Below are 25,455 nucleotides of genomic sequence, written 5' to 3'. Positions count from 1 at the left end.
TACTATAGTGCACACATTTAGCAAAATACTCCTTTCTTATGGATATTTTTCAATCTCAACTAACCTTGCTATGGTCTTTAAATGGCTTTCTTGAGGTAAATGTAAATGTTCTGTGACATAATTGTTCTCCTGCTGTTTTGACTGATGACTGATTGATCGATATTATTTATGAAGCATATATACATTTCGGTAAGTTATACTGTATCTTTAAACAGAAAGTAACAGATGATCGGTTTACTAGAACTGAGGCGCTAAAGCGATCTGTCACGTCATATTTTCTAACGTCAAAACGGTATTGTCTGAATTTTGTAATAAAATGGACAGAACCTGAGAGTTGAGAATTTTAAATGTAATTTATATAGATCAGTGAGTGGTGGCATATTACAGCATGAATATCCTAACTTTTTTAAACAAAACAATGCAGTAGCCTACGTGTATCATTAAATTTCTGTCTCACCTCAGCAGTCAAGTCCCGCCCTGAGGACATCTTCACTGAATCTTTTGCCTTCCAGCAAATAATTTATATATCTTGAAACATTGGTGGCATCTGCCTCAAGTGCTTGTCGTTTTCTCTCTCTCAACGTTCGGCCCCTCCTTTACACTTAGATATTTTATTATGTAACATATTGAATTTCGTTGCAGTTGTAATGGGCCGCTTTTCAAGACTAGAACTTGATTCTGATTGGCCAATGAGCAGTGAACACGTCACGTCTCGCAGCTCGCATCAGCATCATGCGCACGCGTCCTTTTATCTGTTCTTTATACTGCTTTTTGTAATGTTTTAAATAAATTATTGTGACTAATGTGTGTGTGTGTGTGTGTGTGTGTGTGTGTATATGTATGTATATGTGTATATATATATATATATATATATATATATATATATATATATATATATATATATGTATGTATGTATGTATGTATGTATGTATATATATATATATATATATATATACACTATTCATTATCATTTCAGTTTGGTATCTTAGTACATCAAGTTAAACTAAATTAAAATGAGAAATGTTGCCTTGCTAACTAACTAAAATAAAACATTTTCTATATTTTATTTTATTTCAGTTAGTGTTCATTTTATTTCAAATAACACTTTTTTTATTGTTTTAATTTTTGCTTTAGTTGACTTTAATAGTTAAAAACTCAACTTAAATTTTGGTAAAATTTTTAGAAAACATGACTTATCTTTTTTTCTCGATTAAATGTCCTGATTTAAGAATGTTTGCATATTTGCACAGAAAAACTGTGAAAATACTGAGTAAGAAACCTTTTTTGCAGTGTGAGAACAGAATGGTTGGGATCTCAGGACATTATTCCACTGTTCAGTATGCACTTAACGTGCTGATGCTTTATTGTGACACTTAAACAGTGCACACTAAAGTTCTATCCCATGCACTGATGCAGTAGTGTGCATTTCAGCTTGTGTTAGTCTGATTGTGTGCGTTGGCATCTGGGTTTTCCTGTTCGGCCGCCTGAGGGCAGTTGGAGCTGGATTTGCTCTGGCTGGGGTCCATGTTCTGCTTGCACCCTGTCGCATCGCCCCCCAGCAGACACCCGCACACGAGCCTGAAAAACGCCCGGCGCATCTCCCTGCTGGCCAGCGTGTAGATGACGGGGTTCATGCCGGAATTCAAGACGGCTACTAGCACAAACCAATGTGCTTTAAGCAGAACTGGGCACTTTTTGTTCCCGCAGGCCACATCGACGAGCAGCAGCACGAAGATGGGCGTCCAGCAGGCGATGAAGACGCCCAACACGATGCTGACGGTGCGCAGGAGTGACATGGCATGCTCGCAGTTGCTGCGACTGGTGACTTTGCGGCTGCTGCTCTTGACCATGGCGTAAATGTGGACATAGAGGATGGAGATGGCCAGCAGGAGGGAGATGTAGATAGTGATGCAGAATGCGACGTAGCTCTTGCTGTAAAGAGGGAAGATGGTCGAGCACTGAGGAAGATCACCTAAACAGTTCCAGCCTAAAATAGGCAGTGATCCTAGAGTGATGGCGATTAACCAGCACATTCCTATGAGCAGAAACACCCGGTAGTTTTGCTTTGCATCATGAGGCCTCATTTTGATCATAGTGAGGTGGCGTTCGATCGCAATTGCAAGTAAGCTGAAAATAGAAGCACATAGTGCTACAAAAATAATCCCTTCTCGAACAAACCACTTGGCTGGAGTCAAGTTTAACGTCTGCTTTCCTGACATCAGCAGGTTGACTATATAAGTCACGCCAACTAACAAGTCGCACAGAGCCAGGTTGGCAATAAAAAAGAACATCCGTTTATGGAATTTGTGGTTTTGCCAGATGGCCAACAGCACTATCAGGTTCTCCAAGATGATGAGGCTGCAGATGACCAAAGACACTGCAGTTTCGGGGTCCAACGGGTTGCCTTTGGTGTCATTACAATTGTTTAGTTTCCTCGTGTAGTTGTAATGCAGGAAAACCTGTTTGTTGATCATTGTGGGATGATTTGGACTGGATCACACAGGTAAGACAGATCACGGATGGGTGTTGGAGAGTGGTCGACTGCTTTCTTCAGGGTTTGCCGTGTACTGTTGTGTCAGTTGCACACATCTGCCTGTGGAGTCAACCAGATGTGCTTTAAAGACAGCTGCCATAATGACACCCTGATCCAGTCCAATCTGGATTTTTTTCACTCAAATATGTTTCATGTAAACTTGACTTTGACACAGCCTAACTTTAACACACACTTCTCCAATATGCATAAAGTCACAATAAAGATAACTGTCTAGAACACATAAGCCTTCTAGTTGTACAAAACATATAGTGCCTCTAGATTAAAAAAATCTGTTCTCTATTGGAATATATTTTAATGTAATTTATTCCTGTGATGCACAGCTGTATTTTCAGCATCATTCCTCCAGTCTTCAGTGTCACATGATCTTCAGAAATCATTCTAATATGCTGATTTGCTGCTCAATAAACCATTATTATTATCAATTTTGAAAAGAGTAGAAGTTTTTGATGGATAGAAAGTTCAAAAGAACAGATTTGTTTTGTACATTATACATGTCTTTACTGTCACTTTTGATTAATTTAATGCATCCTTGCTGAATACATGTATTCATTCCTTTAAAAAAATGAAACTACCTGACCCCAAACTTTTGCACAGTGTTGTATTTCAAAGTAAAACTTAGTACTACTCTCTTAGAAAGTCCATCTTAAACTTGCAATTGCTTTTTATAACTGTAGTTGGTTTAAATTGGTCATTACCCTTACGAAAGGAAAATATATTTACCAATATATTTCTTAAAATATATTGTGATATATTGTAATATATTATTTTCCCTTTTTATTTTCTAATATTTTATATATTTGAATTCATTTAATAATATATTGATGATACATATATTATATAATATATTGCAAAATACACAAATGATTGCCACTTTCAATATATTGCAATATATTGGAAAAAATAAATATATTTAAGAATATATTACATGATATTTTCCAATATACTGCAATATATTTTTGTTTCATAAGGGTAGCTGGTTTAGGTGGACACATGGGTGGTTAACCAGCAACCATTAACCAGGTATTATGCTTTATATTAACACATTAAACGCCATGTGAATTTTCAAAAGCCTACTTTTTGTTAGAGTATGTAACATGCATTGCATGCAACATATACTGTGATCTTCTAGAATAATTCCATGCACAAAACTTTGCCGTTTGCATTGAACTTACTATGGTGCGCATGATTGCAGATTGAATGACAATCATTTAAAGACCAGCACACACACAAATATAGTTTCCATAAAAGTTATTATCGCATAGAAAATTTGTTTAAATATCTGACATGCTGCATCTGACAAGATATTGCCTTTATTTAGGCTACTCACCATCAGATCACGAACTGCAGTGCTTCTTCACAAAGAACTATTCGTGTCGAGTTTTGTTTAAATAGGAACTGTTATCTTTCCATCCTTAATGTGCAGAAGTTCAGACATCAGAAACTTAATCTGTCTGCACGCAACGGAAGACAGTCCTTTCTCACAGTCCGCCACAGGTCTGCTGTGCTCTTTTCCTTCTGTGTGTGACGGAGTCCAGCCCACGACACACCTCCCACTTCACTTCTGATACATTATTCAGTAATCAATATTTTGCATTATTATGGCATATTTATTTATTTATTCATTTTTATGTTAGGTAAAAAATGTTAGTCTGAATGCACTGTAAATCGCTTTGGATAAAAGCCTGTGCTAAATGCATACATTTAGGCTAATTTAATTTAATCTGTTCTTTCATAGCTAAAAAAGCGAATAGTTGTGAACATATATGTTTAAAATGATGCACAAATAAAAAAAATATATATTTTTTTGTTTATAGTTTCAAATGTAGTTTTAACAGTCTCTCTATTTGTTGTTAGATTGACAAAAAAAAAAAGTAAAATGTTTGGACTCGTCAATGTCAAAATGAATGAGCCAATCAAATCAAAGAAGGCGGGGCTTCGCTTTTACATCGCGAATTTCAAAAAGGCGCTAAACGCTTCAGATTTTAACGGTTGAGGATTGTGAGGTAAGTTGCTCAATAGTTCTTATTTGACAACTGTTTTACGATAGAAATATTACAAGACCTACATTGTTATCCTGTAGTGCAAACATCTCAAACTTTTCGTCGAAATGTCACTGTTTTGAATGGAAAATATAGCGTGAACCTTTTAATTAATCTATTTCATAACGTGTCTTGACGAGAAAAAAAACATTTAACCGTTTTTTACACCCCTAACACATTAGACACACTTTCGGGCTTATGTGTAATTTAAAATGTAAATATTATTTGCAAATAATTCAAATATATTACAATAAAATCTAATTATTGTTGGCCAGGCTACTCTTTATTTTTATTTATTCTCCTGAATCCATATAAATACTTTATTTTAAACAAAAAAGTAAAAGTGGGCTAACCAGTGTTCATGGTTTAGCTTTGATTGATCTGTTTTAAACTGTTAAAAAGTTATATATATGCAGTTTTATATCGTTTTTATTTATTTATTTTTAGTTAACGTTAGTTTCGTAAGACTTAACGTTACTGTAAATAGGCCTAACGTTACAGGTTTTGATTCAAATTGAGATACTGGTGGATGAGATTAAATTATTTTCTGTGGTAATCAACAAGATTTTGATCAAGAAGACTCCAAATGGGGCTTCATTTATAAGAAATATTATTTTGAGACCATTCATGCATTATGCAATGGCATTTTCTTTGCTTTGGTTAATTTGTAGTTATGGTTCAAATAAAATTAGTATTTCCTGAGGGTGAGCACATTGCCAGCAAATTTTCATTTCTGAGTTTTAATAGAGATATCAGTTATGTTTTATTGAAGTACGGACTGCTTAAAATAGAACATAACCAGTCACAGATGAGTCAGTTACTGTCATAAGAATACATTTATCCTCCTTATTTTTCAATGGGGAAGTTTCCCAAAGAGAGAATTTGTCCTTTTCACTTTGGAACTTGCTGGTTTAGAACAGTTCCTGGTTGAAGTTTCAATGAATGTTGGACATATTCAATTCATTAGTTTTTTTTTTTTTTGCTTTGTCCACCAATGAACCTAGTTTAAAAATGATCCAAAGAAACAAGCTTTCTTGGCTCACTGCTCAAATCAGCTAAGTGTATCACTCAAGAAAATCCGAGGAGAAGCAAGTCCAATTAGAAATGCTCTCATGACCGAGGTATATTAGACTTGAGAAACAAATAAACATTTAAAAATAATGGCTAACTCTACAGTGCATAACCAGATTTTCCATCTTATCACAGAAATTAAACAGGAGCTCACTGTGGTTAGCTGTCAGATTTCAGAGGTGAGTAATGGAACCGCGGAGAGGGAAACATCCCAGAAAAGAGAGAGAGAGCGAGACGTTGCCATGACCAGCCAATAAACCGTGAGCTGACGTTCAAATGAAGACATTTGGTTTAGTGCTGCGGTGAAGGCCTGGTGGCTGCTGACGTGTGTGTGTTGCTCTGAATGTGCGTGTTTAGCATTTATACACTCCAGAACGAGTGAAAGTTGAATGCTCTGCTGTTTCCACTGATCCTGGATCAGATTGGTATTATGTGTCTGTATTATATCTAGTTTATTTAACAATACAACAATCAGTTTAATTAGAGATTCTCATGAAAGCATATAAGAGCAGAGGACAGCAAGCCAAATAACACACACACACACACAGACACACTGTTTCCACAGAATCAAACTCTTCTACATCTTGGCCTGAGGGTGAGCACATTGCCAGCAAATTTTCATTTCTGAGTTTTAATAGAGATATCCATTTTGTTTTATCGAAGTATCGACTGCTTAAAATAGAACATAACCAGTCACAGATGAGTCAGTTACGGTCATACAGTAAGAATACATGTATCCACTTTATTTTTCATTGGGGAAGTTTCCCAAAGAAAGAATTTGTCCTTTTCATTTTGAACCTTGCTAGTTTAGATCAGTTCCTGGTAGAAGTTTCTGTGAATGTGGGACATATTCACTTCATTAGCTGTGGTAGGGAAATAACCAGAAGAATGACAAAGAGCAGTTAAAAAAAAACATAATTAGGACACTGCATTATAAAACAATAGCAGATGAGACCGGAAGTCAAGACACGTTAAATTTACAAATGGCTGCGCCTGCATAAAATTCAGATGGAAAGCAACTTTTTTTGTGAATGAATTTGAATAAATGAGTGTAAATATGGTCTTGGTATCGGTTTTTTTTTTTAGTTTATTTTTTTTTCAGTTATCATGACGTGCCTGAACCTGCAAATTACTTCTGAAGTTCATGTTGCGTCACTCATATATTTGTGGTTTTTCACTTCCTTACTTGATAAACATTGTTGAGTTGTTTATAGAGTTTAAGGGGACTTTTACAATACATCTCATGGGGCCGGTGTCACAACAATTTACTCAAGTTAATGAATAAGTTCTAAAATTAAATGGCATTTACTATTATTTTTTAGAAGATACTTTTTTAGAATCTAAGAATTTTAATTCTTTAGCAAGTAAGTATTTAAGTAAGTATTTTTAGAGTGAAAAACAAAAAACAAATCTGTATCAAAAGGGGAAAGGTACAGTACAGGCATAGTTTAAAATACAAGTAAAACAATAATAAAAATAAATAAATAAATACACTAAATTCCTTTATATTATATCCAATTTTTGTTTGGACTTTTCTTAGAGCAAATGTCTCAAAATGTGCTTAAATTTGCCAAGATACCAATTTCTACGATTAAAAAAAAGTACATTTGCTAATTTCTGTCTGTTGTCTTATTTCTCCTGTAATAAGTTTTAGGAGCAGCATTATTAAAAGTCATTGAATCCTGCAGAAATGGTGTCTTCCCAACTTGTTGGATCGGTTCACTGCAGGCCTCAGAAAGCAAGATCTGGGGGAGTTCAGACGGAAAGCTCATGAGCAATTACAGTGAGCCAAAGCCTTTCATTTACTTTCTCTCTCTCTCTTGCTCATTCACTTGCTCCAACTTTTCCCATTTTGCATGCCTGTTTGGCAAAATGCCTTTATTTTAGTAAAAAAGTAAAAAATAAAATAAATTTAGTAAAGTTTTAGTTATCTTTATGAGTGGAATAGTTTAGATTTTAAATTTTATTTATTTTTCAAAACATTGTATTTTAAATCATATTCAGGGAGGGAGGATGTTCAGTAGGAAGCCTGTTGTTGTCATGTTGCAAGAACCCTATGAAACAGGAAATTACATAACAGAGAGGCCTGCCTGTCAAGGTTAGTAAGGCTTAAGTCTAAAATATATTTATTTTCCTTTTAATATCCAGGTTAGTTTATTTTTTTAAATGTTAAACTTGTGTCAAATTATTTAAAATATGCAAAGGAAAATATACTGTTTTGTTTGATTACTATGCAACATGGCATGGTTATAATATTTGGGAAGTGAACGTTCCTTGTTGGTAAGTCACTTTGCTTTGAAGGTGGTTTAAAGTCTAAAGTCATGAGAAGTGGTCATGTTGATCGTGCGAATGATAAACCACAATAAACGCAAAGAATAGAAATGTGAACACAAGCTACTCCTCTACATTTTGTCTGAGGTCTGTTGCTTCAGATTAGGTGTGTGTACATTTGCCACCCACTAATACTGGCAATTTTGGTAAATATGAGCAAAGGCAGCTGTGGGAATAAATCTGCATCATTTATCTTTTTGATCTTTCCTTTAACTTCTAAACATTCCTTGATGTAAAACAACTGAGAGTGGGGGGAAACTCACATTATGAAATAAATGTTTTTTGCCAATGCATGTTGTCTACCTCCCCTAGAAATCCTTATGGGAAAAATATCTCTGAAGTATATTCCTATTCATATTTAAAAAAATTTTAGCACACCACGGTGATTATTAGCATGAGAATGTCCAGCCATGACTTCCTGTTCCACAGGATTGAGGAACACAAAGCCCAAATTCCCTTAATCATCCATCACACAGAGTAAAACCAAAGAAGTCAGTTCTGATGTACATAATAAGATTGTAGAGCTTCACAAAATAGAAAGTGATTGTAAGAAAATTGCTAAAGCATTGAAAGTCCCCATTTCCACCGTCAGGGCCGTAATTAAGAAGTTCCAATTAACTAAAAATATTACAAATATGCCTGGAAAAGGATATATGTCTATATCATCCTAATGCACGGTGAGGAGGAGAGTTTGAGTGGACAAAGACTCTCCACGAATCACAGCTGGAGAATTGCAGAGATTAGTTTAATCTTGGGGTCAGAAAGCCAAAAAATTAATATAATAATGTAAAACAGCCCCTATATTACCACATTTTGTTCAAATGGTTTTTAAGAAAAAACTGCCTCATCCAAAAACTACCTCCATTATATTCAGTTGTCAGAAATGACAGGAACTTCAAAAGTGAACTGAAGAGAAGAAGCACCAACATGGATCTGGATAGAGTCTAAATGAAGTAATGGTCTCTGGTCTCTTGTCAGGTGTTCTCCGAAACTCTTAAGGCTTTATAGGAGAAAAATCAGAACTGTTATCTTGGGAAAAGGACATTGCAATAATTGGGTTCCAATAATTATGGCTAACGTAAACTAGAGAAAAACTTTTATGTCATAATGTGGGTTTCCTTTACTTTCCATTGTTTTAGTTCCACGAAAGGTTAGAATTTTGTCAAATTTTTTTTGAATGAAAGATCAAAACGATAAACATCATAGATTTAATTTCACGGCCACCTTTGCTCATATTCACCAAGGGTGCCAATATCAGTGGGCAGCACTGTATAAACTCGGTCAACTTAGGTGTAGTTGACAATTTGCCAATTTGTACTCCCCAGTTTTTTCCCCCTCTGGCCATCCAAGATGTAGAAGAGTTTGTTTGTTTAGCAGATTTGGAGAAATGTAGCATTGCATCACTTATTTAGTAATGGATCCTCTGCAGTGAATGGGTGTCATCAGAATGAGAGTCCAAACAGCTGATAAAAACACCACAATAATCCTCACACATTAACTGATGGACTGGAGTTGTGTGGATTACTGTGATGCTTTTATCAGCTGTTATATATTTTAGCTATATATAAATACACTTAACACTTATTGTGTAAACAGAAATGAGGTGAGATGCTTGATGACCATATGAGGTTTTAACTTTTAAAGTGATGCTGGATTATTTCTTGTAAAAGGTGATGACATCTGTATAGCACAGAGGTCTTTGAATGTGTCAACACACGTCTAACATAGAGCAGACGTCAATGCATCAGACCACATGTGAAGAACAGCTTCGCAAGAGCTGAGCTAAAATTAATTGCATCTATTTCTGTGTTTCCTGCATCCTTTGTGCTCGACTCATCAAATCGTTTTACTAAGAGAACTAAGATCCCTTTTTTTGTACCAGAAAACAGACTAAAATATCCCAAAGAGATTTTCTAGAGAGCTGAAGATCACGATGAGACGTTTGTGGTGGTCATTAGTCATCAGAGTTTGGTCATAATGGCGTTCGGTGTAAGTGCACATGGCTTCCCTGCATGAGTTTAATATCTTTTAGATGCATTTTGATTATGCTATGCTCATGTCTCATGCTCATGTGCATGCAGGTCTACCTCATCTACTGCAGAGTTTAAAAGAAAGAAAAAAATTCTCTTTTTTTTTTTACTTTGGACCTTGGTTGAAATCCAACAGTAACGCTCCAGAACAGATGCTCATCTCTGGTTAATGTCTCTCTCTCTCTCTCTCTCTCAACTCTCTGTATGCGCTATAATTGTAATGTCCATGTCCTTGAGTTGTTGGCCAAACTAAGCAAGTCAGTGCTGACATGACCTTGTGGAGATGCGGAAAATAGCTTATGTATACATGTTCTCTCTTGCTTTCTTTTTTTCTCTGTTTAAGACATGACGTGATGTGACCAGGAGCTCAGAGGTTAACAGAGGTGTTCCTGTTAAGATATGGCTTTTATTTAAAGGGGGGTGAAATGCTATTTCATGCATACTGAGTTTTTTACACTGTTAAAGAGTTGGATTCCCATGCTAAACATGGACAAAGTTTCAAAAATTAAGTTGTACGTTTGAAGGAGTATTTCTGTTCCAAAAATACTCCTTCCGGTTTGTCACAAGTTTCGGAAAGTTTTTTTCGAGTATGGCTCTGTGTGACGTCTTCTGCCGGAAGAGCGCGCGCTCCCGTATAGCAGAGCACTGAGAGCACAACAGACTTCACTGATCAGAGCGAGAGCGTCGCGGAAAGTCACAAAAGAAGTGTGTTTTTGATTGCAAGGGCAAGACAACCCTGCACAGATTACCAAAAGAGAAACAGCATTAAGGGAGCAGTGGATGGAGTTTATTTTTACAGAGCATCAACGGAGTTGTGCAAGTGTTTGTGTTTGTTCCCCTTTATTTCGAAGATGCTTGTTTTACAAACAAGGCCCAGTTTGACGACGGATTTGCACATCGTTTATTTCTTAAGGATAATGCAGTCCCAACGAAAAAGGGTCACAATCGTGTGTTGGAACCGCAGGCGGTGAGTAAAACTGCTTCAAATATCTCTGTGTTGTTAACTTAGCTATCGGCGCGTAAGCCCATCAAGTAAACAACATGCGATGCAAACTGCACTTTCACATGTACAGGTTTAAAAAAATTAAAAAAGACGACAAAGTGGAACTTAGTCATTTTCCAAAACCGCTAAGCAAATATATACAGTTTCAGTACATACCACATAGAGACGTCGTTGCTGATGCTGCTCTTGTTACATTTCAGCCTCTGGATCTGATTCTGGATCTGATAAATATACGCTGAATCTGACTGTTAGCCATGGTTTGTTTTGGATGTTTTTTCCTCATGGTAATGTCACAGCTTCCAAACGCTCTCAACGCAAAAGCCTACTCGCGCTCGTGATTCTTTAGCTCCGCCCACACGTCACGCCTCCAGCCGGTCATGTTTTTCTGGGAAAAATCGGTAGAGACTATCTTTCTCTTATGAATATAATAAAACTAAAGACTTTTTGGAGTTATGAAGGATGCAGTACTACTCTATAGGTACTCAAGATTAACAGGATATTGAGTGAAAACGAGCATTTCACCCCCCCCCCCCTTTAATATGTATTTTGTTATGCCTATTTTATTATTTTTAACATTTTATTTTATTATTATTTATTTATATAAAAAAATATATTTATAATTAATTTTATTGATTGATTAAATGTATTTATTAATTCATGGTATTTTTAAATATTTTATTATACATTATTTTATATTGATTTTAACAAGGTTTGTTTATTTTGTTTTCAAATAATCTATTATTACTGTATAATAGCAGATGTATAATGTATAATTTGTTTATAATTAAAAATGTGTATTACTCAAAAATAATTTCATACTATAAATATTTTTTAAATCACACATTTTTAAAACAAAGCATTTATTTATTTATTTTAAATATTTTATATATAATTGTATTTTTATCATACATAATGTTTTAAACATAAAACAAATGACAGCCTTGTAACCATCTTAACACAGACAAATATTATCACATAAACACAACATTTAAGCAGCACACCTCCACTTTACATTTGCTTTGTACCTCCTGCATTCATCTGTTATTTCAATTCTCAAATAACGGCTATGATGGCTTTTGTTCTACCGGCTTATATTATAGAAGTACTTGAGCTTTCCAATCTATTAAGACTGCATCTGTTAACTTTAATGTAGAATCTAGAAAAAAAATCTGATCATGATTGAACCTGAAAAAGTCAAATAAATGAACAAACTTTTTTTTTAAGGTTTGGGTTCATAAACATTAGATCACTTACACCCAAATCAGTGATTGTAAATGCAATGATCACAGATAATAGTTTTGATATAGTCTGCTTGACTAAAACTTGGCTAAAGCTAAATGATTATTTTAGTCTAAATGAGTCGACACCAAACTACTGTTATAAGCATGAGCCCCGTCTGGTCGTGGGGGAAGTGTTGCAACAATATATAGTGATATTCTCAATGTTACCCAGAAAACAGGATACAGGTTTAAACACATTCAGAATACTTCTGCTTAGTTTTACACTGTCAGATATGCAAAAGAAATCTATTGTATCTCTTGCTCTGGCTACTGTGTACTGTGCATTCACATGATAATTATAGAAATGATGCATTAGGACTTGCGTTTACTGACCTAATAAACTCTTTTGGAGTCAAGCAAAATGTCACTGGGCCCACTCATCGTTTTAATCATACACTAGATTTAATTATATTGCATGGAATTGATCTTATTGATATAAATATTGTACCTCCAAGTGATGACGTTACTGACCATTTCCTTGTATCGTGCATGTTGCATATTACTGATATTAACTATATGTCGCAGCGTTACCGTCTTTACAACTATAGGACAGGAAGAGCTAAATAAACTTATCACTGCATCTAAACCAGTAACATGTTTATTACAACCCGTACCCACTAATTTAATGAAAGAGTTGTTACCCATAGCGGAAGAACTGCTTGTCAATATTATTAACTCGTCATTAACTTTAGATCATGTCCCAAAACCATTCAAGCTGGCGGTTATTAAGCCTCTTATTAAGAAACCACAATTAGATCCTAGTGAACTGGCAAATTTTAGGCCCATTTAAAATCGTTCCATTTATGTCTAAAATTTTAGAAAAAGTTGTTTCTGCTCAGTTGAGCTCCTTCCTGCAAAAACTGTATGAAGATTTTCAGACAGGTTTCAGGCCCCACCACATCACAGAAACTGCACTTGTTAAAATTACAAATGACTTTACTTGGTCTTAGTGCTGCGTTCGACACCATAGATCATGACATACTCATAGATCGATTACAAAACTATACAGGTATTCAAGGGCAGGCTCTAAGATGGTTTAGATCCTACCTGTCCGATCGCTACCATTTTGTTTATTTGAATGGGGAGTCCTCTCATTTATCACCAGTAAAATATAGAGTGCCACAAGGATTTGTCCCAGGTCCTCTGCTATTTTCAATATACACGTTGCCCCTTGGTAATATTATTAGAAAATATTGGATTAGTTTCCACTGTTATGCTGATGATACTCAACTATATATCTCAACGAGATCAGATGAAACTTCTAAATTATCTAAGCTTACAATGTGTTAAAAATGTAAAAGATTGGATGACAAATAATTTTCTTTTATTTAATTCACATAAAATAGAGATATTAATTATTGGACCAAAAACAGTACACAGAATCTCGTAGATTACAATTTGCAACTAGACGGATGTACTGTTACTTCCTCTACAGTCAGAAATATTGGTGTTATATTAGACAGGAAATTGTCTTTAGAAAACCATGTTTCCCATGTTACAAAAACTGCATTCTTCCATCTTAGAAACATTGCCAAGCTACGAAACATGTTATCTGTTTCTGATGCAGAAAAGCTAGTTCATGCATTCATGACCTCTAGCCTGGACTATTGTAATGCACTTCTAGGTGGTTGTCCTGCTTCGTCAATAAACAAGCTACAGGTAGTCCAAAATGCAGCAGCTAGAGTCCTTACCAGGTCAAGAAAATATGATCATATTACCCCAATTTTGCAGTCTCTGCACTGGATACCTATTAAGTATCAGTTACAAATAATTATTACTTACCTGTAAGGCCCTACATGGTTTACCTCCTGCGTACCTAACTAGCCTTCTACCACGGTACAACCCATCACGCTCCCTAAGGTCACAAAACGCTGGATTTTTGGTAGTTCCTAGGATAGAAAAGTTCACTAAAGGAGGTTTTTCACATTTGGCTCCCAAACTCTGGAATAGCCTTCCTGATAATGTTCGGGGTTCAGACACACTCTCTCTGTTTAAATCTAGATTAAAAACACATCTCTTTGGCTTCAAATAATGCATCTCATAATCTTGGTCTGCAGTTATATCTGATCAAATGTGCATTATTATTCTTTAACTTGGTTTAAACTAATTACTTTGACTTGTTTGGAACATCGGCTTTGCTAATTATGTCTCTATTTGTTTCTCTGTTAATCCCGTGGTGACGGTGATTAACACAAGCTCCAGTCTACATCCAGAACACCTGAGAAGAGTTGATGCCAAACACTCAGAAGAGGACCTCAGCTGACACTAACCCTGAAACAACATACAGAACTACCACCTTTTTCTATAAGTGTGATTGCATCATACAATAATTGCTGTTAATAGTGTTCATTGTCTGTTTGATTACGTCTTATTTTTCTGTACATTTCTGCCATATGCACATAAACTAACTTTATATGCTTCTCCTAAGTATTGCTTGCACTCCTTCCAAACTGGTCTTTATGCTGTTCCACAAACACATTTGTGAGCTGTAGGGGATAAGGCATTTTCATGCACAGAATTTATGCACTTGTAAAGTCTAAATCTTAACACACAACTCCAACTTCTTTATTAAGTTTGCAGATGATACAACTGTGGTGGTCTCATTAACAATCTCTCTCTGAACGTGGAGAAGACGAAGGAGATTGTTGTTGACTTCAGTAGAGCGCACACTCAGCACGTTCCTCTGACCATCAACAGTGCGACTGTGGAGAGAGTGAGCAGCACCAAGATTCTGGGTGTACACATCACATCACAGAGGACCTCTGGCTGAGAAGATGAAACTCCGTGGTGGTGAGGAATCCGGATGATGGCGGTGAGAAGGTGAGGATTCTGGATGACGGGGAGGAGGCAGCAGGAGAGGATGGCACAAAAACTGCAGGGAATAGAGCCGAAGGTAAGTGCCCGTGACGAGAGTGGATGAGGTTCTGGGGAAAACACAGACGTGAGACAAGCCAATATATAGTGGATGAGTAATGAGTGACAGCTGTTGCTGATGACAATTAACGGAGACACCCACAAGCTAATCAGTGCAGACTTGAAACACACAGATTTCACCACAAAGTGCAAACACCCCGAGATCACGGTTAACCAACTGTGACAGTATGTACTCTACATGTGGAAGAATTTACAATAAAGCAGACTTGACTTGACTAAAAACATACTTTTTAGGTTAGTGTTTACTTAATTGTTCTAACTGTTTTTGCTTTGTATGTTCCTGTGTAAAGTACCTTGAGAACCCCCCCTGTGCCATGCAAGACATCCACAAAAACATGTTAAAAAGATTTTTGCTTTTTTTCTGTTTCTCTTTTCTTTGTAGCACTTGGATGCACATTTGTCTTGTTTTATTTGGATCTGATTGGTCTGTGACACTGATAATCAGCATACGTAAGTAACACTCGTGTGTGAATGACTGTGTTCTTGAGTAAGGGACCATGTGGCTGATTTGTTATCATTATGTTGTGAAACAGTAGAGGGTGTTGAATATTTTCTATCATAGGTTGATGCAGGAAGTGTTCTCTCTGATCTCTCTATCCCCACAGGGATCTTCCCTTCCAGCCCTTCCCTGCTCAAGAGAAGCCCTTCCCTGCTTCAGATCAGTGTCCTTATGACCACAATGTCCCCAACTGATGATGTCACAATGGGCCGAAGCCCACAGAGCATACATTGTTTCTTCGGTTTCCGGTACATTTTATGCGGGTTTGAGGTTGATGCAATGTTTTGGACCTTTGAGCTGATTTCATAGATTATAGTTTCCTTTCGCTCTTTAACTCTGTTGTACCTGCTGTTTCAGAAGTGTCTTGTTTTCAGAGAGCGTGTTTGACTTTTCGTGTTTCACTAACATAGTAGAGATGAGTAATGAGGGACAGAGGGAGGTTTTGGACGCTTGTGAGTGGAAACTAGAAGACTGTTCAGAAAAGCATATTTCTGTAAGATCATGTGACACTGAAGACTGGAGTAATGATGCTAAAGATTCAGTTTTGATCACAGAGATAAAATACATTTTACTATTTATTCACATAGCAAACAGTTAATTGTAATAATATTTCACAAAGTTAACATTTTTATTTTTTTTGATCAAATAAATGCAGCCTTGGTGAGCAGAAGAGACTTCCACAAACATTAAGAAATCAGCTCAAATTGAGCTTACATTTACAGCATGATGAATGAACTGAAAGTAAAATTGTATCCTTTTAGACTTTTGAATTATTTTACTGGTCCAGAAGAAAAAATTTAATTAAAACAGAATTTCATTTTAAAAAATGTTTTGCATTTTTAATCCCATGTTTAAAAATGTATTTTTTATTTTTTTTTGCTGTCAAATCAAATAATGAGTCATAATCACGATTGCTATCCATCATCTTATTGGAAACGCAAGGTAAAGTGCATTGTATTCTGGGATATATTAATCAAGCAGCATACTTTTGCATACAGTGCTTTTGTGGAAGTTCTGTGCTTACAAATTTGCATACTGTGCACAGCATGCGTATAATATATTGCAACACTAAAACAGACATAGCCACTAGTTTGATTTCATGCATCTCAGCTGGACTTAAAACCTGTCGTGCAGAAGTGGAGGTCTGTCAGCTGGGAGAGCTGTGGTACAAACACTGGGATGCTCTGTGTGGTCCGAAGAACAGGTGGAGACCACAGAAACAACTTCACCTGAACCCTGCAAAAGACTTCGATAAACCAGATTTCAAAACTCTGTGAAATGGTTTCCTACATGCATCATGGCACAAAACACCACCCTGCATCTTATTTGAATGGAATCCAATGTGTTTCTTACTGATTTTGAGCTGCCAATTCTAAAAATAGTGTCTGTTTTGCTATTTGTAAGATGAGGACGTTTGTATTCTCTCTTAATCAGCAGAAAAAGAGCACAAACATGATTCCTGTCCTCATCTGGGCAAACTATTATTTCTATTCTCAGCCCATTTTCTAATGCATGGCTGATTTTCACTTTCACTCATTTTTTTTCCCACTCAGAATTTAAGTTAAATTATGCATTTTTAATACTTTTTGTCATTATAACCAACATTTTTAACATTTGACTTTTATTTTGGTAAGTCCATTAAAGTAAGATCAGTTTAAAAAAATCTTATTTATTTTTTAAACAAAAATGGAATCTCTCTCTCTCTCTTTTATTAATTATTTTGATCTCAGCATCATCCCCAGCTAAAAAATATCTCTCAAAGTTATGAACAAACGTTCTTTGAGTAACATTCTGTCCTTTGGTCTCTAAGAATGTTCTCAAAACATTAACAGAAAAATATTATTTATAGGAAATACATAGTTCTGGCATGAAACTCTAAATGGCGCAGTCCGGTCTAACTCAATCTGACCTAATGACATCATTACCATATGGCACAGCTGATTGGTTCTCTCCTATATAGCGAGCCAATGAGCTCGCTGCTCAGCATTCAAATATATTACTTTAGGGTGTAGCAGTTGCAGTTTGCCACCAAAGCTCCATCTGTATAGATCTGCTATGAGGTGATTCATGTATGCTATATGGGGGCATGATAAATATTTCTTACACACTCATAACAGCATGTTGTGGATGTGGCAGAAGCAAGTCTAGGTACTTGTCCTGCTGAAAAAATTAATTAACCCAAAAACATTAACATTGTCATGCACATGACCATGCCAATCCTCATTGACAGATTTTTTTTTTTTATGGAAACATTTTAGTTAAATGTTCAACTAACATTTTTTTTTTTTAATTTTTTTTTCTTTATACTGTTCCTGTAGCTCAATTGGTAGAGCATTTCGTTTTCAATCGCAAGATTGGGGGTTCGATTCCCGGAACACATGATAGGTAAATATTGATAGCCTGAATGCACTTTAAGTCGCTTTGGATAAAAGCGAAAGACTGCTAAAAGCATAATTTTAAATTTAATTTTACATTTTTAAATGTTACTATTCTTTTTAGAACGTTCCGAGAACATTCGAAAGCATTACCATATGTTTAGAAAACGATAAAATAGAACGTTTGCATAAATAAAAAAGTACTGCTTGACGTGTTTTGTTAGTTTGGATCAAATTATCTATTAGGCCTTTTTGCAAATCAGCTGAACAACTTTATTTTAATCATCGCAAACATCACATTTATTACAACTTTACATGCAACGTTTGTTGAGGACTCAGCAAGCTTCCAGATGGCCCAGAGTTTGAGGTAAAGCCCAGCCTGCCTTTGAGTTTTTCTGGTATGAATCAAAATAGAAAGCCAGAAAGAGGAGGAGAACATCTTTTTGAGCACTGGAGAAAGACTGCGGCCGCAGTATATTAGAAACGCGGTCTGTCTCCGAGGCAGAGAGCAGCACATGAAAGCGATGCGGTTTCTATGAGACCCAAACTCTACGTCTGAACCACAGACTGTATAAAAACAGGTCTGAACGCAGATGCGCTGCTTTGTTTTGCGGGCAAAAACAAAGCTCCTCACTAGAAACACTTATAATTATATTATACTGGATATAAAAAGCTCTGGAAGGATACGACGGATTTCATCTAAAGGGGAAAAGTAGTAAAAAAAAAAGTGGCACTATATTTTTGTCTTCAACTCTACATGTCACTTCAGACCGTTTTTTTTTTTTTTTTTTTAATTGAAAAAATTTTTTTTTTTGCTTCGTTTTCTCAAATGAATGACAATGAATAAAAAAAAATATGAATGAAGCGTCCAAATAATTGTTGATCTTGAGCGACACCTTGTGGACATTTGTTACAAACGTGAATTTCACTATTGACTATTCTTTTCAATTAACAGAACTTATACTGTATAAATACAATAATAAAAAAAACTATAAATATTACTTTTACTATTATTTAAAAACGAATACATAAAACAATTCCATCCTTGTCAGACACGCCAATAAATAACTTTATACAATGACATAGAATCGCCACTTGATGGCGCCATATCCCAACAAATGTGTAAAAAAATTTTGCAGTCCATATAAATTGGTCATTCATGTTTCCGTAGTGTAGTGGTTATCACGTTCGCCTCACACGCGAAAGGTCCCCGGTTCGAAACCGGGCGGAAACAAAGACTAATATTTTTCTGTCCGTTTTCCTCACTTAAGCGAAGACGGGGAAATAAATGTCGATAAAATGTGGACACACGAAACATTAACCAAAGAGTTTTATATTTGTCATATAATAGTAGAAATGCATGTACTTTGTTTTCTGATGATCTTGACAGCCGTGAACAAAAACACAATTTGTCACGATGATTATTATTATTATACATTTGCATTATGCTTTTATATTATATTTTATATTATTTTCTAGTCTAATCCAAAACTGATAAAAAAAATAAATAATAATAATAAAACAACACGACGTCAAGCAGCTGCAAGCGGACTACAACTCCCACAATTCACTGCGCCGTCGTTTAGTCATGAACTTGTAAGTTGTATTTCCTTTCCCTGCGCTGTAAACTTGAGTAAAGCGGCTTTTTAGCCCATCCGACTCAATCTACAGCCATCGATAGGGAATGACCGCCGAGATGACCGAACCGATGACCGTGAGAGGGACCTTGAAGGGCCACAACGGCTGGGTGACCCAGATCGCCACGACGCCGCATTTTCCGGACATAATTCTGTCCGCTTCCCGAGGTGACAGACGAATCTGATTATCCCGCACAGTTGCTGTACAAAGATCATTTAACGTTACCGTGGTATTTCCAAGAATGGCAGTCCAAGGAACTTTGAGAAATACCATGATAATACTGTGTTATCATGTTCTTGGTAATAAATAAGTTTGATTTTAATTTTATTTAAAAAAAAAATTTCATTTGAATTTAATAAAGAATATTATTCCCTTGATCACTAAATGTATAATGATTTTGACTGCAATCATTGATTTTTTTTGTGTGTTTATATAAATAAATACAATATATAAATAATAAAAAAGTTAACTTTCAAGAGTTTATTTAAATAAATATAACATATAGATAATAATATAAATATATTTTGTAATTTATAAGTGTTTATATAAATATTATATATATATATATATATATATATATATATATATATATATATATATATATATATATATATATATATATATATAAATAAAATCGTTTTTTTATTTTTAAGTGTTTATATATAGACAATTTTGAGGTCTTGTTCTTGTTTCATATATGGTCATAATTATTTAAATGTCAGCTTCAAAATTCATTCATATGTTGAATGTTTTTTGTTGTAAAACCAAAAAAATATTCAATATTTTTCATAATAATATAAAATTTGTGTATATAATATATACATACAATTATTTTATATAATATAATTAAATCAATTATGTTTTTTAATAATTATTTACAAGAAAATATATAAACACACACACATATATATATTTATGTGTATATATATATTTATATTGAAATTTTAAAAATGTGGCATCAGAATTCATATGTTGTCTAAGTATTAAAATAATTTCCATGTTTCATTTTACTGTGAAGTCAAAAACAGCTAGTATTTTATTCGGTTCTGCTCTAACTATTTAATATTAACTATTATTCTAACCAGGTGTGGCTTTTAAATGCTTGTTTTCTGGCATTAGTTGGTTATGAAATGGCTATTGATGCTTTTTGAAAATGAGGGATCTTGTGGTAAACATGTTTGTCCTGCTTGCAGTTGGCTTGTTTTTGTTTATTTTTATTTTTGTCCTGTGTTCTCCACAGCTTTAAATTGCATTATTATTACTATTATTTTAGTTGTTGTTTAATCTATGGTTTTAAATGACCACATCTCATCTTATTATTGGAGATATAGAGTGATGCCTGATATTTAGATCAGTTAATGTCAGTATCTGCTCTACTGTTATAAACATCTCATTGATTTACATTACAAGCATCAGAATTTCAGCACCAAATTGCATATTTGTGCTCAGTTTGGGCTTCTAAATAAAACTGAGCTTTGCCTTCCTCCATTTTCTCATAAAATTTTGCTACATGAGCCATAAAGTTTTCAATAAATGCTTGCTAAAACACTATTATTAGACGTGTCAGGCTTCACAGGGTTAAAGTCTGAGCTGAGATGTCTGTGTTGTTCCTCAGGACGAGAGTCACACTGAGTGGGTTTCCTGTAACAGCAGTAACCCCATCATCGTCTCCTGCGTCTGGGACGAGATGGTCAAGGTGAGATCCGAGTGGAGTCTAAGGGGGTCTTCACTTGCTTTGTTCTGAAACAGTGACTTAAATCGTTACAATGTTGCGTTTTCTCCTCTGTAACATTTCAAAGTGTTCTAAAATGTATGTATTCAAGTCACATAAGTAAACTGTCTTCTGATTGGTCGGAATGTGGCTAATGTTCATGATTAGATTTATCGTTAGACACACATACATATAAATACAGTTTATTGTTATTCACTATACAACATCAAACTCGAGCATCTAAACATCAGCACGGTTCTTGAGGAACGTCAGTATTGATGATCTTTTGACTCGTAGTGTTTGGTCTCTTTCAGGTTCCTGAACACCGTCAGCGTCTCTCCTGATGGGTCCCTCGTTGCCTCTGGTGGAAAGGTGGCTTTCACTGTTTTAGGGTCAATTTCTGAACATGGGATACGTTTCTTGCAGAAAATCGTATAGACTAGGTTTTCAAATTGGAGGAATACTATGGAGTCAATGAAAATAGTTCATAGAAGAAAACAAAAAGATTATTCTGAGTCTTTATACATGAAAATACATAACTGCTTTTTAAAATTTAGAATGAGTATCTCTTATTAGCTAAAACCAAAAAAATTACTTAGTAAAAAAAAAAATATATATATATATATATATATATATATATATATATATATATATATATATATATATATATATATATATATATATGCAACCCTTACTTTTGTTTATTTAAAGTTGGGGTGTTAAACTATACAGACATGTATATAAAGGAAGAAAATAAAAATGGCTGAAACAACAAAAAATGGTAAAACTTTAGAATAAGGTTCCATTAGTTAATGTTAGTTAACTACTTTCGTTAACATGAACTAAGCAAGAACAATCCTTCTACAGCATTTATAAGTCTTAGTTCATGTTAATTTCAACATTTACTAATGCATTATTTAAATCAAAAGTTGTGCTTGTTACCATTAGTTAATGCACTGTGAATTACCATGAACTAACAATGAATAACTGTATTTTCATTAACCAACATTAACGAAGATGAATAAATACAGTAATAAATGTATTATTCATTGTTTGTTCATGTTAATTAATACATTAACTAACATTAACTAATGGAACCTTATTCTAAAGTGTTACCCAAAAAATGATAAAAAAATTTAGTGAAAACCAATAAAAATAATTATATTTGTAAAAATATGATTATATTACAAAAGTTATAATGGTGTATCAATCATACTAATATAATACTGATCTAAAAATGTAAATTGTGATGAAGGACAGAACCATTTCAACTTCATTTAGGCCAATGGCTGATATTGAGGTTTTGCATTATTTCTGCAGGTCTGTGTCCTTGTTGTGCTAGATGACGTTATCGTTAGGACGCTGGTTTGACGTTCTCTGTCTCTGTGTTCAGGACGGACAGGGCATGCTCTGGGATCTGAATGAAGGCAAGCATCTGTACACGCTGGACGCCAGAGATTCAGTCCCAGCAGATACTGGCTGTGTGCCTCCACAGGACCAAGCATCAAGATCTGGGTACCATCAGCTCTCTGTCCTAAACACACCTTTAGAGACTGGATTTACACGTTTATCTCTGCAGGATGGTGTCCGTTTGGTCATGCTCTAATTTCTTGTGCCGTTTCACTCTTTTTACTTCATATATAATCAACTCAGTTTCAATTATATTTGTAGTTTGTCTTTCTAATGCGGGACAGTCAGCCAGTATTTGGATTTCTCCTTTCCACATAATTTATGGAAAAACTAATATTTGTCAACTGGTGACTTCAGCTATTGAGCATTAAAAATCATTGCAAATACATTTTAAATTTAAAACTGCCGTAGGTGAGTTCAGTTCTTTTTGGTGAATTATTTGTCGTCAATCAATTGTTTTTGACTGTGGAGTTATTAAATAATCAACACTGAATACCATTACATTTGAAATGAACAAAGATGGCGTTAAAGCTGGTAAGTTTAGTTTATAACCATGAATTGATTCAAACGTCACCACTTATAAAATGGATGTTTTTGTCTAGATTTAACATGTATTACAATCATTGTCAATGATGATCAGTTGAAATCACAAGACAAAATTGACATTTGTAAGTGGTGAATAAAGAAATCATTCAAATGATAGTTTGAACAAATTCACCTAAATTAATTCTTCATTTTAAATTTAGCAATGTATTGCAATGCTTTTCAATGTAAGAAGAGCAAAAATGGAATTAGAGCTGCTGTGTTCAACTGGATCATCTCAAACTGACTCGGATTCATTTGTCACCACTTAATGACGTTTATAACCCTATCTCAGAATGCTTTTATTTTGAATACAGATTCTGAAAAATCATACACTAATGATCATTTAGTGAATAACTGTGGAAACACTGATTCTGAACTAGATTTTTACTTGCATTTTGGATCTGCTTGAATGAATGTGAATATTTGGCTTTTGGAGGGTTTGATTCGATGTTCATTTGCAGACTGTTCACTCTTCTCTCTGTTTTTCCTCAGGATCTGGAGGGAAAGATCATCGTTGATGAGCTCAGACAGGAAGTCATCACCACGAACAGCAAGGCTGAGCCGCCCCAGTGCACATCTCTGGCCTGGTCTGCTGACGGACAGGTGAGAGCCACCTGTGTGTGTGTGTGTGTGTGTGTGTGTGTGTGTGTGTGTGAGATGAGCTTATTCTGCAGATAATCAGTGTCAGGTTGGATGCTGGATCTCTGGGTGATTGGTGATATTGTGTGCTATGTATAATCTTAAATATAAATCAATTGGACAAACAAAAGGAGTTTTATTAAATACACTCTATTAATTTTTATCAGACTCTCTTTGCTGGATACACAGACAACCTGATCCGAGTTTGGCACGTGACCATCGGAACCAGATAAAGATCTGCATGCAAAATATGTAAAATTGAATAATAAAAAAATATATATTGATTTTGTCCTTTATTTGTTTTTTTGTTTCTCTTGTGTTGATGCCAATTTGTACTTCATCAGTTCACTGTATGATTGTTCTTTATCTAATAAAAATCTATCATGTGTTAATTTACATCATTTAATATCATAATCTACTTGATGATTATACAGTATATGAGGTTTTGCATCAGTTTGTGTCTGTTAGGTAGAAGGAAAAAAACAATTATTTATCAGTTTATGTGTGAATGAGCAAAGCTTTGACACATTTGTATATTGTACCTGTTGTCTGATTATGTTTGTTACATAAAGTGTTGCTGATTTGGGGTTAAATATATGATTTATTTTTGTTTAGCACTATAAAAGCAAACCATTTGTCCCTTTAATATGACTATTTCAGCAACCTAAGGTCCAGCAATGTTTGTTTTTTCCTCAGTTTGAAGTGTTTTGTTATAATAACAATTTACCTTTCAACCAAGAAGCTGAAATTATATATATATATATATATATAATGTATTTATATCATGCATAGGAAGCATCTGTTCATGAAAAATGAAAATGTCTGATAATATGCCCTTATATTATGTGAATGATTAAACAATAACTAGTTTTGGTCTCTGCAAACCATTAAAAATTGTTACAGTATCTTGTTTTCCAGAAAAGAATATCAACAATCGACAATTTCGTTTTTATTGACTGATTTTTGGGTGGTTCTTATGTTATAGTAGCGATGTCTAAAAAACAAGAGGGTAAACCAAAAAAGAGCTTAACTGAGGATGAAAATTGTATAAAGGTAAAGGAAAAAATGAATTAAATCTGTTCTGTTTATCCTCAGCTCTGCTAGAATTTCCTCTTTACGAGTGCATTCCTTCATCGACGAGTGGTGGAAATCATTTAAATCGACTGGGAAGCTTAACAAGTTTTATTTTTTAAAGCATTACTGGATATTATATCGTTTTATTCTAGCTTATGTTCTTTGTGTTTATTTGCACAACATCATAGAGTGCACGCGCTCTGGAACATCTCGTGCTAAACCGCTCGAATGCACAACAGAAAAGAAGTGCGCAGGAGAAAACCATAATGGGCGGGGTTTCAC

General features: G+C 34.8%; 1 protein-coding gene, 2 long non-coding RNA genes, 1 other non-coding gene and 1 pseudogene across 8 annotated transcripts; 4 read left to right on the top strand and 1 right to left on the bottom strand.

Annotated features, from left to right (window-relative positions):
* Nucleotides 1–1,134: 1,134 nt before the first annotated feature.
* On the bottom strand, nt 1,135–4,077 carry LOC113039001 (sphingosine 1-phosphate receptor 3-like). Its single transcript, XM_026196853.1, has 2 exons — nt 3,882–4,077; nt 1,135–2,593 (listed from the first exon to the last, which is right to left on the bottom strand). The coding sequence occupies exon 2, from the start codon at nt 2,472–2,474 to the stop codon at nt 1,428–1,430; it is 1,047 nt and encodes a 348-aa protein (XP_026052638.1). The 5' UTR covers nt 2,475–2,593; nt 3,882–4,077; the 3' UTR covers nt 1,135–1,427.
* Nucleotides 4,078–4,518: 441 nt separating this feature from the next.
* LOC113039011 (uncharacterized) lies at nt 4,519–6,911 on the top strand. The gene is made up of 3 exons (XR_003274847.1): nt 4,519–4,557; nt 5,598–5,714; nt 5,800–6,911. It is a non-coding gene; the product is annotated as an uncharacterized LOC113039011 (long non-coding RNA).
* A 384-nt stretch (nt 6,912–7,295) lies between these two features.
* LOC113039009 (uncharacterized) lies at nt 7,296–16,543 on the top strand. Of its 5 annotated transcripts, none has more exons than XR_003274842.1 (5): nt 7,296–7,447; nt 7,669–7,762; nt 14,882–15,201; nt 15,625–15,692; nt 15,848–16,543. It is a non-coding gene; the product is annotated as an uncharacterized LOC113039009 (long non-coding RNA). The 5 variants fall into 5 exon arrangements; XR_003274844.1 differs by having other exon boundaries at nt 7,297–7,447; nt 15,006–15,201; XR_003274845.1 differs by lacking the exons at nt 7,296–7,447; nt 7,669–7,762 and adding an exon at nt 14,329–14,618 and having other exon boundaries at nt 15,006–15,201.
* A 92-nt stretch (nt 16,544–16,635) lies between these two features.
* On the top strand, nt 16,636–24,818 carry LOC113039136 (guanine nucleotide-binding protein subunit beta-2-like 1; annotated as a pseudogene).
* On the top strand, nt 19,278–19,350 carry trnav-cac (transfer RNA valine (anticodon CAC)). The gene has a single exon. It is a non-coding gene; the product is annotated as a tRNA-Val (tRNA).
* Nucleotides 24,819–25,455: the final 637 nt, after the last annotated feature.

The sequence above is a fragment of the Carassius auratus genome, chromosome 21 (assembly GCF_003368295.1).
Source record: "Carassius auratus strain Wakin chromosome 21, ASM336829v1, whole genome shotgun sequence".
In the NCBI taxonomy this organism is placed as follows: Eukaryota; Metazoa; Chordata; class Actinopteri; order Cypriniformes; family Cyprinidae; genus Carassius; species Carassius auratus.
The sequence above is the reverse complement of the archived record's forward strand: the minus strand, read 5'-3'. Positions and strand labels throughout refer to the sequence as shown.